General features: G+C 35.9%; 1 protein-coding gene across 1 annotated transcript in view; it reads right to left on the bottom strand.

Moving 5' to 3' along the window:
• CDC73 (cell division cycle 73) overlaps positions 1 to 15425 on the bottom strand; it is a 137511-nt gene that overhangs the window by 35668 nt on the left and 86418 nt on the right. Inside the window, exons 11-13 of the mRNA XM_042926080.1 lie at positions 14089 to 14146; positions 5735 to 5770; positions 5346 to 5433 (exon numbers count right to left, since the gene is read on the bottom strand). Of these exons, the coding sequence (XP_042782014.1) occupies positions 5346 to 5433; positions 5735 to 5770; positions 14089 to 14146 (182 nt within the window). The remainder of the gene's footprint in view (positions 1 to 5345; positions 5434 to 5734; positions 5771 to 14088; positions 14147 to 15425) is intronic.

Here is a 15425-nt window from a genome sequence, read left to right on the forward strand (position 1 = left end):
AATGTGCTAAATCGGAAAAATATGCAGCCAAGAATTCTTTATCCAGCAAGGCTGTCACTCAAAATAGAAGGAGAAATCAAGAGTTTCCCAGACAAACAAAAACTAAAGGAATTTGTGACTACTAAACCAGCCTGGCCAGAAATCATAGGGGGCTCATTGAGTGGGGAAAAGACAAAACAAAACAAAAAGACAAAAAGCAACAAAGACTAGAAAGGACCAAGAACATCACCTGAAACACCAACTCTACATGCCTGTAGGCAATACAATGAAACAAAATTCGTATCTTTCTGTACTCACTCTAAATGTCAATGGACTAAACGCTCTAACCAAAAGATATCAGGTGTCAGAATGGATAAGAAAACAATACCCATCTAAATGCTGTTTACAAGAAATTCATTTTAGACCTAAAGACACCTGCAGATTGAAAGTAAAGAGATGGAGAGCCATCTATCATTATAATAGTCATCAAAAGAAAGCCAGAACAGCCATATTTATATTAGATAAACTAGATTTTGAGCCAAAGACTGAAACAAGAGATGAAGAGGGACACTGTATCATAATTAAGGGGTCTATCCACCAGGAAGATCTAACACTGTAAATATTTATGCCAACATGGGAGCACCCAAATATATAATTCTATGAATCACAAACATAAAGATATTCACTGATGATAATACCACTAATAGTAGGGGACTTCAACACTCCACTTACAGCAGTGGAAAGATCATCTAAGCAGAAAATCAAGAAAGAAACAATGGCTTTGAAAGACACACTGGACCAGATGGACTTAACAGACATATTCAGAACATTTCATCCTAAAGCAGCAGAATACACATTCTTCTCAAATGCACATGGAACATTCTCCAGAATAGATCACATACTGGGTCACAAGTCAGCCCTCAACAAGCACAAAAAGATCAAGATCATACCTTGCATATTTTTAAACAACACTATGAAACTTGAAATCAACCACAAGAAAAAATTTGGAAAGACCATGAATACTTGGATATAAAAAACACCCTACTAAAGAATAAATGGGTTAACCAAGAAATTAAAGAGGAAATTAAAAAGTACACAGAAGCAAATGAAGATGAAAACACAACAGCCCAAGACCTCTGGGATGCAGCAAAGGCAGTTGTAAGAGGGAAGTATATAGCAATCCACACCTTCCTAAAGAAGGAAGAAAGGTCTCAAATACACAACCTAACCTTACACCTAAAAGAGCTACAAAGAGAACAGCAAATAAAGCCCCAAATCAGCAGAAGCTGTTAAATAATAAAGATCAGAGCAGAAATCAATGATACTGAAATCAAAAAAACAGTAGAACAGATCAATGAAACCAGGAGCTGGTTCTTTCAAAGAATGAACAAAATTGATAACCCCCTAGCCAGACTGATCAAAAAGGGAAAAAAAGGGCCCAAATAAAATCACAAATGAAAGAGGAGCGATCACAAACACCGCAGAAATACAATCGTAAGAGAATATTATGAGCAATTATATGCCAATAAATTGGGCAATCTGCAAGAAATGGACAAATTCCTAGAAACATATAAACTACCAAAACTGAAACAGGAAGAAATAAAAAATTTGAACAGACCCATAACCAATAAAGAAATTGAATCAGTAATCAAAAATCTCCCAATAGACAAGATTCCAGGGCCAGATGGCTTTCCAGGGAAATTCTACCAAACATTTAAAGAAGAGTTAACATCCATTCTTTTGAAGCTGTTCCAAAAAACAGAAATGGAAGGAAAACTTCCAAACTCATTCTACAAGGTTTTGATTCCAAAACCAAAGACCCCACTAAAATGGAGAAATACAGAACAATTTCCCTGATGAACACGGATGTAAAAATTCTCAACAAGATCCTAGCAAACCGGATCCAACAATACATTAAAAGAATTATTCAACATAATCAAGTGGGATTTATTCCTGAGATGCAAGGCTGGTTGAATATCTGCAAATCAATCAATGTGATATATCACATTAATAAAGAAAAGAGAAGAACCACATGATTCTCTCAATAGATGCAGAAAACGCATTTGACAACATACAGGATCCTTTCTTGATAAAAACCCTCAAGAAAGGAGAGTTAGAAGGATCATACCTCAAGATCATAAAGGCCATATATGAAAGACCCACTGCTAACATCATCCTCAGTGGGAAAAAAAGAGCTATCCCCCTATAGTCAGGAAAACGACAAGGATGTCCATTCTCACTACTGTTATTCAATATAGCGTCAGAAGTCCTAGCCTCAGCAATCAGACAACACAAAGAAATAAAAGGCATCCAAATCGGCAAGAAGAAAGTCAAACTTTCATTCTTTGCAGACAATATGATACTCTATGTGGAAAAACCAAAAGACTCCACTTTAAAAACTGCAAATCTCCACTAAAGAACTGATAATACATGAAATTCAGCAAAGTCGCAGGATATAAAATCAATGCACAAAGCGGATGCATTTCTATACATCAATAATGAAGCAACAGAGAAATTAAGGAATGAATCCCATTTACAATTGCACCAAAACCTATAAAATACCTAGGAATAAACTTAACCAAAGAGGTGAACAATCTATACACTGAAAACTATAGAAAGCTTATGAAAGAAATTGAAGAAGACACAAAGAAATGGAAAAACATTCCATGCTTATGGACTGGAAGAATATTGTTCAAATGTCGACAGTACCCAAAGCAATCTACATATTCAATGCAATCCCTAACAAAATAATAACATCAGCATTCTTCACAGAGCTAGAACAAACAATCCTAAAATTTGTATGGAACCAGAAAAGACCCCAAATAGCCAAAGCAATCCTGAAAAACAAAACCACATAGCTGAAGGGATCACAATTCCAGACTTCAAGCTGTATTACAAAGCTGTAATCATCAAGACAGTATGGTACTGGCACAAGAACAGACACACAGATCAATGGAACTGAATAGAGAACCCAGAAATGAACCCACGAAAGTATGGCCAACCAATCTCTGACAAGGCAGGAAAGAATATCCAGTGGAAAAAAGACATCAGCAAATGGTGTTGGGAAAACTGGATAGTGACATGCAGAAGAATGAACCTGGAGCACCTGCTTACACCATATACAAAAATAAACTAAAAATGGATGAAAGACCTAAACCTAAGACTGAGCCATCAAAATCCTAGAGGAGAAAACAGGCAGCAGCCTCTTTGACCTTAGCCACTTCTTACTTGACACGTCTCCAGAGGCAAGGGAAACAAAAGCAAAAATGACCTATTGAGAGCTCATCAAGATAAAAAACCTCGGCACAGAGATGGAAACAATCAGCAAAACTAAAAGGCAACTGATGGAATGGGAGAAGGTATTTGCAAATGACATATCAGATAAAGGGTTAGTATCCAAAATCTATAAAGAACTTACCAAACTCAATACCCAAAAAACAAATAATCCAGTGAAGATGTGTGTAAAAGACACGAACACTTTTCCAACAAAGACATCCAGATGGCTAACAGACACATAAAAAAATGCTCAACATCACTCATCATCAGGGAAAGAGAGATCAAAACCACAATGAGATGCCACCTCACACCTGTCAGAATGGCTAAAATGAACAATTCAGGCAACATTAGATGTTGGCAATGATGCAGAGAAACAGGAACCGTTTTGCACTGCTGGTGAGAATGCAAACTGGTGCAGCCACTCTGGAAAACAGTATGGAGTTTCTAAAAATAGAACTACCCTACGACCCAGCAATTACACTACTAGGTATTTATCCAAGGATACAAGAGTGCTGATCCAAAGGGGCACATGTACCCCAATGTTTACAGCCGCACTATCAACAATAGCCAACATATGGAAAGAGCCCAAATGTCCACTGACTGATGAATGGATAAAGAAGATGTGGTATATGTGCTATATATATACACAATGGAATATTACTCAGCAATCCAAAAGAATGAAATCTTGCCATTCACAACAACGTGGATGGAACTAGAGTGCATTAGGCTAAGCAAACTAAAAAAGAGAAAGACAAATATGGTATGTTTTCACTCATATGTGCAATTTAAGATACAAAAGAGATGAATATAAGGGAAGGGAAGCAAAAATAATATAAAAACAGAGAGGGAGACAAACCATAAGAGACTCTTAGATACATAGACCAAACTGAAGGGTGCTGGTGGGGTGTTGGGTGGGAAGAAGGACTATGGGGTGAGAGGCTTTAAGGAGGACACTTGTTGGAATGAGCACTGAGTGTTATATGTAAGTGATGAATCACTAAATTGTACTCCTGAAACCATTTTTACACTATATGTTAACTAACTTGGATTTAAAATTAAAAATAAATAAATAAAATTATTTTATCAAAGTTAAAAAAAACAAAAAAAAATTTGTAACTATGTAAGGCGATGGATGTTAACTAGATTTCTGTGGTGATCATTTTGCAATATATACAAATATTAAATCTTTACCCTATACACCTGGAACTAATAAAGGTCAATAATACTTTAAAAACTTTTTCTCAGAAAGCTAAGTATCTGGAAATTTTAACATAAGATATGGGCTTCATTCAACTAACTTTTCCTAAGGTCTGGATTAAAAACTACGTTCCCAACCTCCATCTACCTCACAAGGTATATACCTAATATATACAGAAGTTGGTATCACTTTTCCCATTCTTCAACTAGAACTTGGGAGAAGGGCAGAGGGAGAGAAACCAAATTTGTTTTAGAACTTCCTCAAGCTCTTCAGGGAAAAGTCAAAAGAAAATAATTCATATTAAAATTTACTATAATAGTACCCTTTTTATTAGAACTTTAGCCAAAAATTTCTGTAATTTTCCCTAAAGGATCCAGAATGAAAAGAATATACAGCAGATCTTTGAACCACATTGGTTTAAACTGCATGGGTCCACTTATCCATGGGTTTTTTTTTTTATATAAATACAATACAGTACTATATATGTATTTTCTCTTCCTTGTGATTCTTCTAATGAAATTTTTTCTCTAGCTTATGTTATTATAAGGATAGAGTATATAACACATATAAAATACAAAATACATGCTATTTGACTGTTATGTTATATATTAATTACGTTATCAGTAAGGCATCCAGTCAACATTAGGCTACTAGTAGTTAAGTTTTTGCAGGAGTCAAAAGTAGTACATAAATTTTCAACTGTGCAGGGGTCGGCACCTCAAACCCCTGGATTGTTCAAGAGTCAACTGTACTTTGTTTTGAAAATAATATTTCAGACTATCTGTAAAGTCGATAGCACAGACACTGAAATTCTGTTTTCTCCAAATAAGGAATACCAAATTCTTAACTACTAATTCTCAACATTATCTCCATATCCTAACAAATTACTTACTTCAGGTCCTGTAGAAGGTCCTTTGCATTAAGCATGGTTATTAAAGAGGTGGTAGCTGCAGGAATTATGATAATGGGTGTTCGAGATCCTGTAAAGACAAAATTTTAAAGGTACCAAATATGCTGTTATTATCATTAAAAGACATAGACTTGCCCAATTAAAACTTTAAAGTTTGTAAATTTATAATCTTAGTTCCTTTGACCTAAAAAAATATTTTAAGTCAGTAGTAATATTCAAAATATTTGGTAATGAGTAAGACCTGAGCACTGACTACCAAGCACAAACATTTGGTGTAACTTCACAAACAGAGTCTCAGCTTTCATTTTGTAATCTAGCTTATTTACTTTTACTTTTTAAAATAAATTTAGAATCAATAGGCACAACCTCACCTTTCTTCTGATTTGGGGGAGGTCTTGCTTGAGAAACTGTTAAGAGGGGAAAAAATTGAGTGTTAGAAACATCGCATTTTTATTTTCAAAATACAAATACAAATAAAATAATAAAGTAAAAAATAAAAATACAGATATGGCCTAAAACTTATTTGTATTTACATATGACCAGTTATAAAATTTTAAAATATACTGGAATCTTCTCAAATAACCTCAATCTTCTCAAATAATTTACTTCTCTGTTTCACAAAAACATTAAAATGTCCTACCAATACTCAACAATCTGTAGTAACAATGAAAGTGGATATACTACATTGTGGACACTGAGTATCTACATTAATGGATTTTAAAGTCTAGCAAAGGAAGCAAAAAGTTTAATTAACTGATAACCAATGTAATAAATGCAAAAACAGAATATTACAAGAACACGAAACACTGTGGGAAGGACTGGGAGGGGAAAACGTGCTTAAACATTTGGGAGGAAAAAGGTATTAATGGGAACTAAGACCTAAAATATTTCTTACATTTTTGTTACATTTGTTTTTTGTTTATTAGAAGAAAACATTACAGACAATGAGTCATGTGAAGGCCTATATTATTTTGAACTGCCTATATTATTAATAATTGTGAATGTGTTATAAAAACACAAATATTCATATCTTCTCATTATTTGTATATGTAATAGACTTTATAATGCACAGAAACATTTGTTGGTATAATAAGAGTAGTATCAGACTGGTTCAAGATTAATATATTTTAGAATTTGAAAATGCTGTACATTCTATTTTCAGTATTTACATATATAATAAAAACATACTGATTGCTTTCTATGTGTCATGTACTGTGTTAGAAATTCCATTTTTTAAAATCATAAAAATAAATAAAAATTTAGGAAGTTTAAAATTCTAACTCAACATCAGTTGTTAAAAACAGATTACCATTTTTAAAGGGATACATGCATTTTTGGAATATGTTCTATTTTAAAAGTAGTAAAATTCTACATTTTAATTTAATACTTTGTAATAGCTATTTATTGTGGTAAACTTCTATGGAGTCCAGCAGTAGGATTCTTCCAGTCACATAAAGCAGAGAAAGATATATATAAATAGAAGTCCACACACACATACATATTTATTATAGTGTCCTCATCTCTTCTTGCTGAGAAAAAAAAACCTAAAACTTTCTTAAATCATTTTTAGAACTAGGATTCACAGATACACTTGATTAGCTAGATAGCATCATTTGGAATATAATACAGTCTCAGTAAATATATGGTATTTGTTAGAGGAATAAAGGAATGACAGGATGGATAGAATACATGGATAAACAGGAGACAAGAGTTGCTAGGAGAATGACTAAGGGGGAACAACAAAAAAGAAATCTTTGACTGAAACAACATTGGTTTGGTAAAGAAGCTCACGATGGACTCCTGAATTTAGGAAAAAATTCACTAAAATCAAGCCTGAAAAGATGTGATGTAAGAAAAAGACAAAATATAAAAGCTCACATATTAAAAATAAAGCCTAAAGATTTGATTAAAAAAAAGCTACAAAAAAATATAAATAGGTTCCCTAGTAAAGTAAGGAGCAAGGTACAGACACTGTGACAAACACACTATGATAAACTTGATTTTTTTTTTTTTGAAAGAGAGAGAGAGAGAGAGAGAGCGCACAAGCAGGAGAGGGGCAGGACAGAGGAGTGAGCAATAATCCCAAGCAGACTCCACACTGCCAGCCACGGAGCCCGATGCAGGGCTCAAACTCACCAAAGGTGAGATCATGACCTGATTGGATGTCAGACACTTAACTGACTGAGCCACCCAGGTACCCCTATGATAAACATAATTCAAAGTGAGAGGGGGAGGAAAGTGTAGAATAACACCAGTCCATATGGCAAAGTGATTAAGAGCAAGAATCTGTACTCAGATGATCTCAATTCCTATCCCCATTTTGCCACTTCCTAGGCAAATTACCCTAGCAAGTCGAATTGAGAGACTGCTCAGTCTCGGTTGTCCTCAACTATAAAACAGTAATAATAGTTTCTATATCCTGAAACTGCTGTGAGAATCTTAAAGACAACAATGCACCTTAACTCCTTAATCAGGTCTTGGCGCATGCATATTCAATATTTAGTGAACCCTGTGGCTACAGCTAAATGCTAAATGCTACTGCTCCTGGTACCACTAACACTACCACTGCACTTTAGCAAATGCCATGACTGAAAATGTACGAGCTGAGAGTAAGTAATTATTATTGTTATGTTTGATTTCAAATATAATTACAGTCTTCACTTAAATATTCAGAGCCTTATGTACAAGGCACTCTTATTACTATAAATAAAACAGAAATAATCCCTGCCCTCAAAGACTCTCCAGTGAAGTAGGGGAGCCAGAGCATGAACAAGCAAGCACACAAACCACAAACACACATAAACAAATTTGAACATGTGATATTAAAGAGCAAAAGAAACATATCCTGACAGAAAAGTATCCTTTGGCTAGAATGCTTACAGAAAGCCTCTCAAAGGAAGTGGCATTTAAACTAAGATTTCAAGAATGAAAAGGAGCCAACTTGCAAAGAACAAGTGTCCGAATGGTCCAGACAAGAGGTAGGAATGTGAGCAAATGCCAAAGACAGGAAGAAACTGCTGTGCATAGGGAACTGTACATGTGCACACTACAGGGACAAAAGAAAGAGTGGCGGGAGATGAGGTTAAAAATACACGCAGGAACCAATTTATATAAGGCCTCTAGGTAATGTTAGGTTTGTATTTAAGTGCCACTGAAGAACTCTGTAACTTTTAAGGCAGCAAGTGACATAGTTTGATTTTCATGTCACATCTTCTGTAAAAGAAAAACAATAGATTTAGGTAACAGATCAAAAGGGGACACACATGAAAGCAGAAAGCTCAGTCAGCACTCGTAACAACAGTCCACAAAGGTGCTACTCAAATTAGGTGTAATGGTAAGGGGTTTTTTTTGTTTGCTTTTTTAATTTCCAATCCAAGGTCAAATGAATAAAATGCAGTAACAATGAATTGCTAGAAAATGATCATGCACGTGGATGTTGTGACAGTATCATACTACCAATTTCTATATGTATCTTGTTGGGAACCAGAAATAGGTCATGGACTTCATGATGTACTGGTATAGAGAAATGTAATTTATGTAAACAAATGAGTTGTGGTAGAAGATAAAGAGACAAATGTGAAACACAGAAAAAGTAAATTTGACAGAAGTCAGTGACATATTAGATAAGAGCAATAAGCAAATGTGAAGAGTGAAGGATGAATAATAACTCCTGAATTTTTTGCTTAAGAAACGTAGATGATGGTGGTACCACGTATTCATGAAGAAGATATCCGAGAACAGAGATTTTACATCAGTTTTAAGATGTCTATGGCATATCCAAATATTAAAGAGACTGTTTGTATAAGATACCAAAGGTAAGAAGAGATGTCTGAATTGGGAATACAAATTTGAAAATCATCGGCACATAGATTAAAACTATGGAATGAGATAGTACAATCAGCACAATCTGTTGAAATTACACGACAGGCTAATTCTCTCTCTCAAAATCACATGTAAGAAGATAAACCAGAGCTACGGGCCACCTATCCATTTCAGGAAATCTATGAAATAAAAGTGGAAAATTAAAGCTGGAGAAGTGAAGTATGCAATGTAAATGCATTAGAAAGAGGCAGGAAGCAGGGATATGTGCAAAAGATTTAATCTAAAAAGAAATGACAGGGGCGTCTGGGTGGCTCGCTCAGTTAAGTGTCTGACTTTGGCTCAGGTCACAATCTCATGGTTTGTGAGTTTGAGGCCCACATCAGCTCTCTGCTGTCAGCTCAGAGCCCGCTTCGGATCTTCTGTTCCCCTCTCTCTCCACCCCTCACCCATTTGTGCTCTCTCGCTCTCTCAAAGTCAAAGTCGCTCTCTCAAAAATAAATAAGCATTAAAAAAAGATAGTTAAAAAGAAAATGACAGACAGAACTATGGCTCATCAAAGGCTTCTCCTCTCTAATCCACTGAAAAACATGTACTTTTTGTTAGTTATGTTCTCTAAAGAAATGTTTAGAAATTGGGGATAACTTTAGACACTTTTGAATATTAAATTTACCCAGGGACTTGCCTGGCACAATTAGTGCCCAATAAACACATGGTGAAAGAATAATAAAAAGGAAACAATAATCAACAATGGAACTCTATACTTGAGCTACCACACTGGAGAGGGGAAAAAATAAATGATTCAAATTCTACCTACAAGTAACAGTTATTATAACTGCATAATTGCTGTCTATAACCTACTACACTGTCAGATATGTTTTGAGCATTCTTATTTTTTCAATTTTAAAAAGATAACATAATGAACATGTCACATATGACACAATATCCCTTCAAAATTGGGTAGCATCAGAGCACCTGGGTGGCTCAGTTGGTTAAACATCTGACTCTCAATTTTGGCTAGGTCATGATCTCAGAGCTCCTAACCTCGAGCCCCAAGTCAGGTTCTGCGCTGACAGTGTGGAACCTGCTTGGGATTCTCTCTCTCCCTCCCTCTCTGCTCCTCCCCTACTCGTGCGCGTGCTCGCGCTCTCTCTCTCTCTCTCTCTCAAAACAAATAAACTTAAAAAAATCTTTAGTAAAAACAATTAGGCAGCATTCCATAAGCAAACACAATAAACATTTCTACAACAGAAGAAAAATTCACTAATCAAGACAAACACGACAAACTGCTTAGCATCCACTCAAACCAGGTTTTATTGATGCTAAAAACTTATAAAAATTTATTTTTATTTACTTTATTTTTTGAGTGAGAGGACGGGGAGAGCATAAGGAGAAGGAGATAATCTTTTTTTTTTTTTTTTTTGAGAGAGAGACAGAGAGAGAGCGCGCTGCATGCAGTGGAGAGGGGTAGAGGGAGAGAGAGAAAATCTCAAGCAGGCTCCACACTCAGCGAGGAGCCCAACGCGGTGCTCAATCCCACAACACTGGGACAATGACTCCATACCAAACCAAAAGTTGGACACTCAACTGACTAAGCTACCGAGAGAGAGAGAGAGAGAGAGAGAGACAGAGACAGACAGAGACAGACAGAGACAGAGTCTTAAGCAGGCTCCATTCCCAGCATGGAGCCCGCCCAGTGTGGAGCCCAACATGGGGCTCAGTCTGACAACTGTGTGATCATGACCTGAGCCAAAATCAAGAGTCTGATGCTTAACTGACTAAACCAACCAGGTGCCCCAATTTTTGCTTTTAAAATGATGTACAGGCGGGTGCCTGGGTAGCTCAATCTGTTAAATTTCGGACCCTTTGATTTCGGCTGAGGTCATGATCTCACCATTTATGAGTTTGAGCCCCACATCAGGCTCTGCATTGACAGCACAGAGCCTGCTTGGGATTTTCTCTCTCTCTCCCTCTCCCTCTCTGCCCCTCCCCTGCTTACTCATACACACCCTCTCTCTCTGCCCCTTCCTCACTCACGCGTACTCTCTCTCTCTCTCAAAATAAATAAATAAAGTTTTTTCAAATATAGAGGCGCCTGGGTAGCTTAGTTGGTTGGGCAGCTGACTTCAGCTCAGGTCATGGTCTCATGGTTTGCGGATTCATGCCCCATGTCAGGCTCCGTGCTGACAGCTCAGAGCCTGGAGCCTGCTTCGGATTCTGTGTCCCCCTATCTCTCTGACCCTCCCCCACTAGCACTCTGTCTCTCTCTCTCTCAAAAAATAAATAAACATTAACAAAATAAATAAATTTAAAAAAATAAACTTTTCAAAAATAAAATAAAATAAAATAAAATGAAATAAAATAAAATAAAATAAAATAAAATAAAATAAAAATAAAATGGTGTGTAGGGACTGAGAACCTATGGGAGTCAAGCAGTAAGAGAAGACCTCACATGGATGAGCAGCAGAATATCTGTTATGAGACATTAGTTCACATTAATTTCAATCAGTTTAATTGCCAGTGCACCTCGGTAGAACAACTGAAAAAGAATGTTAGAATATTAAGAGTTGAAAAGACTCAGAGTTCCTTTATTTACATATGATCTTCCCCAAGGCCACAAAACTGGCTGGTAGAATCCAGCTCCCTTAACTTCATTTTATCACATGATATATTTGAACACCCTGCTTTAGGTATTAGTGCCTCTCCCTACCCCTTTCCTTTGTCTGCCAAATGATTTTGAGACAATGATTTAGAGAAATGAGAGACAATTTTACATTACACAACACAAAACTGGGTTAAAATCCTCACTTAGGTGGTGGTATTTACTCTCTTAAACTCTTTCTGAATTTTTAAGGCAATCTTCTTTAGACTGACCAACTATAACCTCCCACCCTCCTTTCCAAAGAAAAACAATTCTGTATCAATCATTCAACTACCTCTACAGTATCTTTCTACTTCAGATGTTATATTTTTGGGGGCCAACTCAGTTCCTTCACTTTCTTCCTTCCTAAAGAGAGATCCTTCTTAGCTTTTCCTGGTTTCTGGCACTGAGTACATGGAAGGTATTCGACTAATATTTATTGAATTTAATTGCTCTTCCTTATACTCTTTAAATTTTTTTTTTAATGTTTCTTCATTTTTGAGAGAGAGAAAGAGTGCAAGCAGGAAAGGGGCAGAGAGGGAGATGCAGAATCCGAAGCAGGCTCCAGGCTCTGAGCTGTCAACACATAGACTGATGCAGGGCTCAAACCCATCAACCGCTAGATCATGACCTGAGCCAAAGTCAGACACTTAACTGACTGAGCCACCCAGTTACCCTGCTTCCTTATACTCTTATAATGGCTTTTGGTAAGGTTCTCTACTTACTATTAGTTTTTTTATTGTTTATTTATTTTTGAGAGAGAGAGAGAGAGAGAGAGAGAGAGCAGACACACATGAGCAGGGGAGGGGCAGACAAAGAGGGAGACCCAGAATCCAAAGCAGGCTCCAGGCTCAGAGCTGTCAGCACAGAGCCCAACACAGGGCTTGAACCCATGAACTGTGAGATCATGACCTGAGCCAATGTCTGATGCTTAACCAACTGAGCCACCCAGGCACCTCTATGGTCCTCTCGACTTAAAAACAGTCTGACAGTCCTGTCATCTGAAATAAATGTATCCAATGTTCTCCAAATTCAACACGTGACTAATGGAGCATTCTTCTTCCCTACTCCTTCTCAAAAACAGGAATGAGAAAGATTTCAAACAAACTCACTGTCATTAAAAAAAAAAAAAAAAAAAAAAAAAAAAAAAAAAAAAAAAAAAAGCAAATATTAGTCGTGTCAAGATCCAAATGTACAGATCCAGGACACAGTGAGACAGCCTACAAAATTATTCCAACATAAGCCACATATAATCTTCACACCATACTTCTAAAGTGTTTCCAGAAATATTTAGTATATATAACCTACATAATTTTAGGGTTAGCCTGTAAATGTACTATGAATAAAAACACATCCAAATCCACACTACTGATACTGCCAAATTTAAGAGGAACATCGCCTAAATTCTTGCCTGTGCCTTTCTGATCCTTTTAATTTTTTTCACAGCATTTTCAACAGCACTAATGAAGTAAAAAAAGACATGTGGTATAGCCTAACACTGTAATTACGCTAAATATAAAAATAAAGCACACACCAAAGTCAAGCCCAAAGCACCTAAAATGGATATAATGTTGGTATCTACATGCATTTATAAACATCAATCTTTTCAGGAACTAGGAAGAGGGAAGAAAAATATTTCTAACATAACTTCAATAATGCCTTTGTTTACCTTACAAAACCTGGTTACAGAAACTTATATGATCAGTAACACAGACATCTGATAGTCCAAGAATCAAAGCTACAGAAGAGTCTATTAAAATTATGGTGCTATGCTTCTAACGGGGGGCCGAAAAATCACATCCACATGTACTCTCAGGGAACTCAAACAAGGAATTGGTGAGGGGATGGGTACATATAGATAGCTTTTTAAAGGGACTCCTGGGTGGCTCAGTCAGCAATCGACTCTTGATTTCAGCTCAGGTCATGATCTCATGGTACATGGATTCGAGCTGTGCATCAGGGTGCAGAGCCTGCTTGGGATTCTCTCTCTGCCCCTCTCCCACTCACGCTCTCTCAAACTTAAAAAAACATAAACAGTATTTTTCTAAGAATGTAAAAACATTTTAAAAAAACTTTTCTTTATCTCTTCAACTATACCTATTGTTTTCAAATAAATGTTCTTATATTACTTTATAAATACTTTAATTAAAAATTCAATTCCTGCACAGCATTATACATATCAAAAAAATTTCACTGTGATCATTAAAAAACAAACAAACAACAACAACAAAAAAAGAAAACAAAGCCAAAGTTTTATATTTTTACCTGGTCTTGGTACTGGCTGTGCTGCAGGAGTCTGGGTCTTACGGGCTGATGCACCCTCCTTTAAAAGAATAAAAATTGACACATGATGCCAGAGTTCCTTTACATAATAAACACTTTAATTACTGCAAAGAAATTCCATATTTAGCTCTCATTCAGTCAGCCCCTCTACTGACCATGCTATGATCCCAAGCATTAAAAAACAAAACAAAACCAAAAAAAACCCCTCATTTATCTTTTATGTTATTGGTCTTGAAGCAGTAATAGGAATCTTTGGTAGAAAATAAATTTAAACTGTTCATTACCACACAGTAGTTACCATAAGCATGTAATATTTTTCTAATATTCAATGATTTGCTTAAGTTGACAATTTTAATATTCTCAGAAATATCATTATCCATTTTAAAATCAAGTCAATCTTTTTTCCATTGAACAATTTCAAAATAAATAAATGATACATAATCTCACACTAGAAAGATGTAAGTAATGTTACTTTGGAACACATTAAAAAAACCCACAAACATTTCAAATTAAATGCCTTTAAAATATTCAGGGAAAACAATCACATTTATAAAGATGAGATTTGTTACATTTAAGATCTGTTATGTTTATATACTCAGGAACAAATGCCTCTGAAATGTTTAAGATCTTAAAAAGCTATCTATACTGTACAGTTTACTGTCTTTACTTTACAGTTTCAATCATATTCACACCAAACTTTTCATTATAACATTTTTTTCCTTTTCTCTCTCTCTTAAGTAAGCTTCACGCTCAGTGCAGATCACAACATGGGGCCCAAACTCACAACCCTGAGATGAAGATCTGAGCTGAGATCAAGAGTTGGACGCTTAACCAAATGAGCCACCCAGCCAACCCTTCATTGTAACATTAAAAAAAAATTTTTTTTAATGTTTACTTATTTTTGAGAGAGACAGAGTTGAGTGAGGAGAGGCCGAAAGAGGGAGAGACAGAATCCAAAGCAGGCTCCAGGCTCTGAGCTGTCAGCACAAAGCCTGACACAGGGCTCGAACCCACGAACTGTGAGATCATGACCTGAGCCGAAGTTGGACACTTAACCGACGAAGCCACCCAAGTGCCCCTATAACATTTTTAATAGAAAGCTACAAACGTAAATTTCAAAACAACTAGTAATTTATGGAAATCTTACTCTAGTTGTACTCAAACCAAATGAAATTTGATAACTAGCAGGGAATTTACATAAATCCATAATAGAAAGCAGTTTTAGAATCACAGAAATATTTCTAAAGAAATGCTCCTAATTAATATTAATTTTAACCATAATACATTCTCTTCAAAACTTAATGATTTTACTATTTAAT

This window comes from Panthera leo, chromosome F3 (assembly GCF_018350215.1).
Source record: "Panthera leo isolate Ple1 chromosome F3, P.leo_Ple1_pat1.1, whole genome shotgun sequence".
In the NCBI taxonomy this organism is placed as follows: Eukaryota; Metazoa; Chordata; class Mammalia; order Carnivora; family Felidae; genus Panthera; species Panthera leo.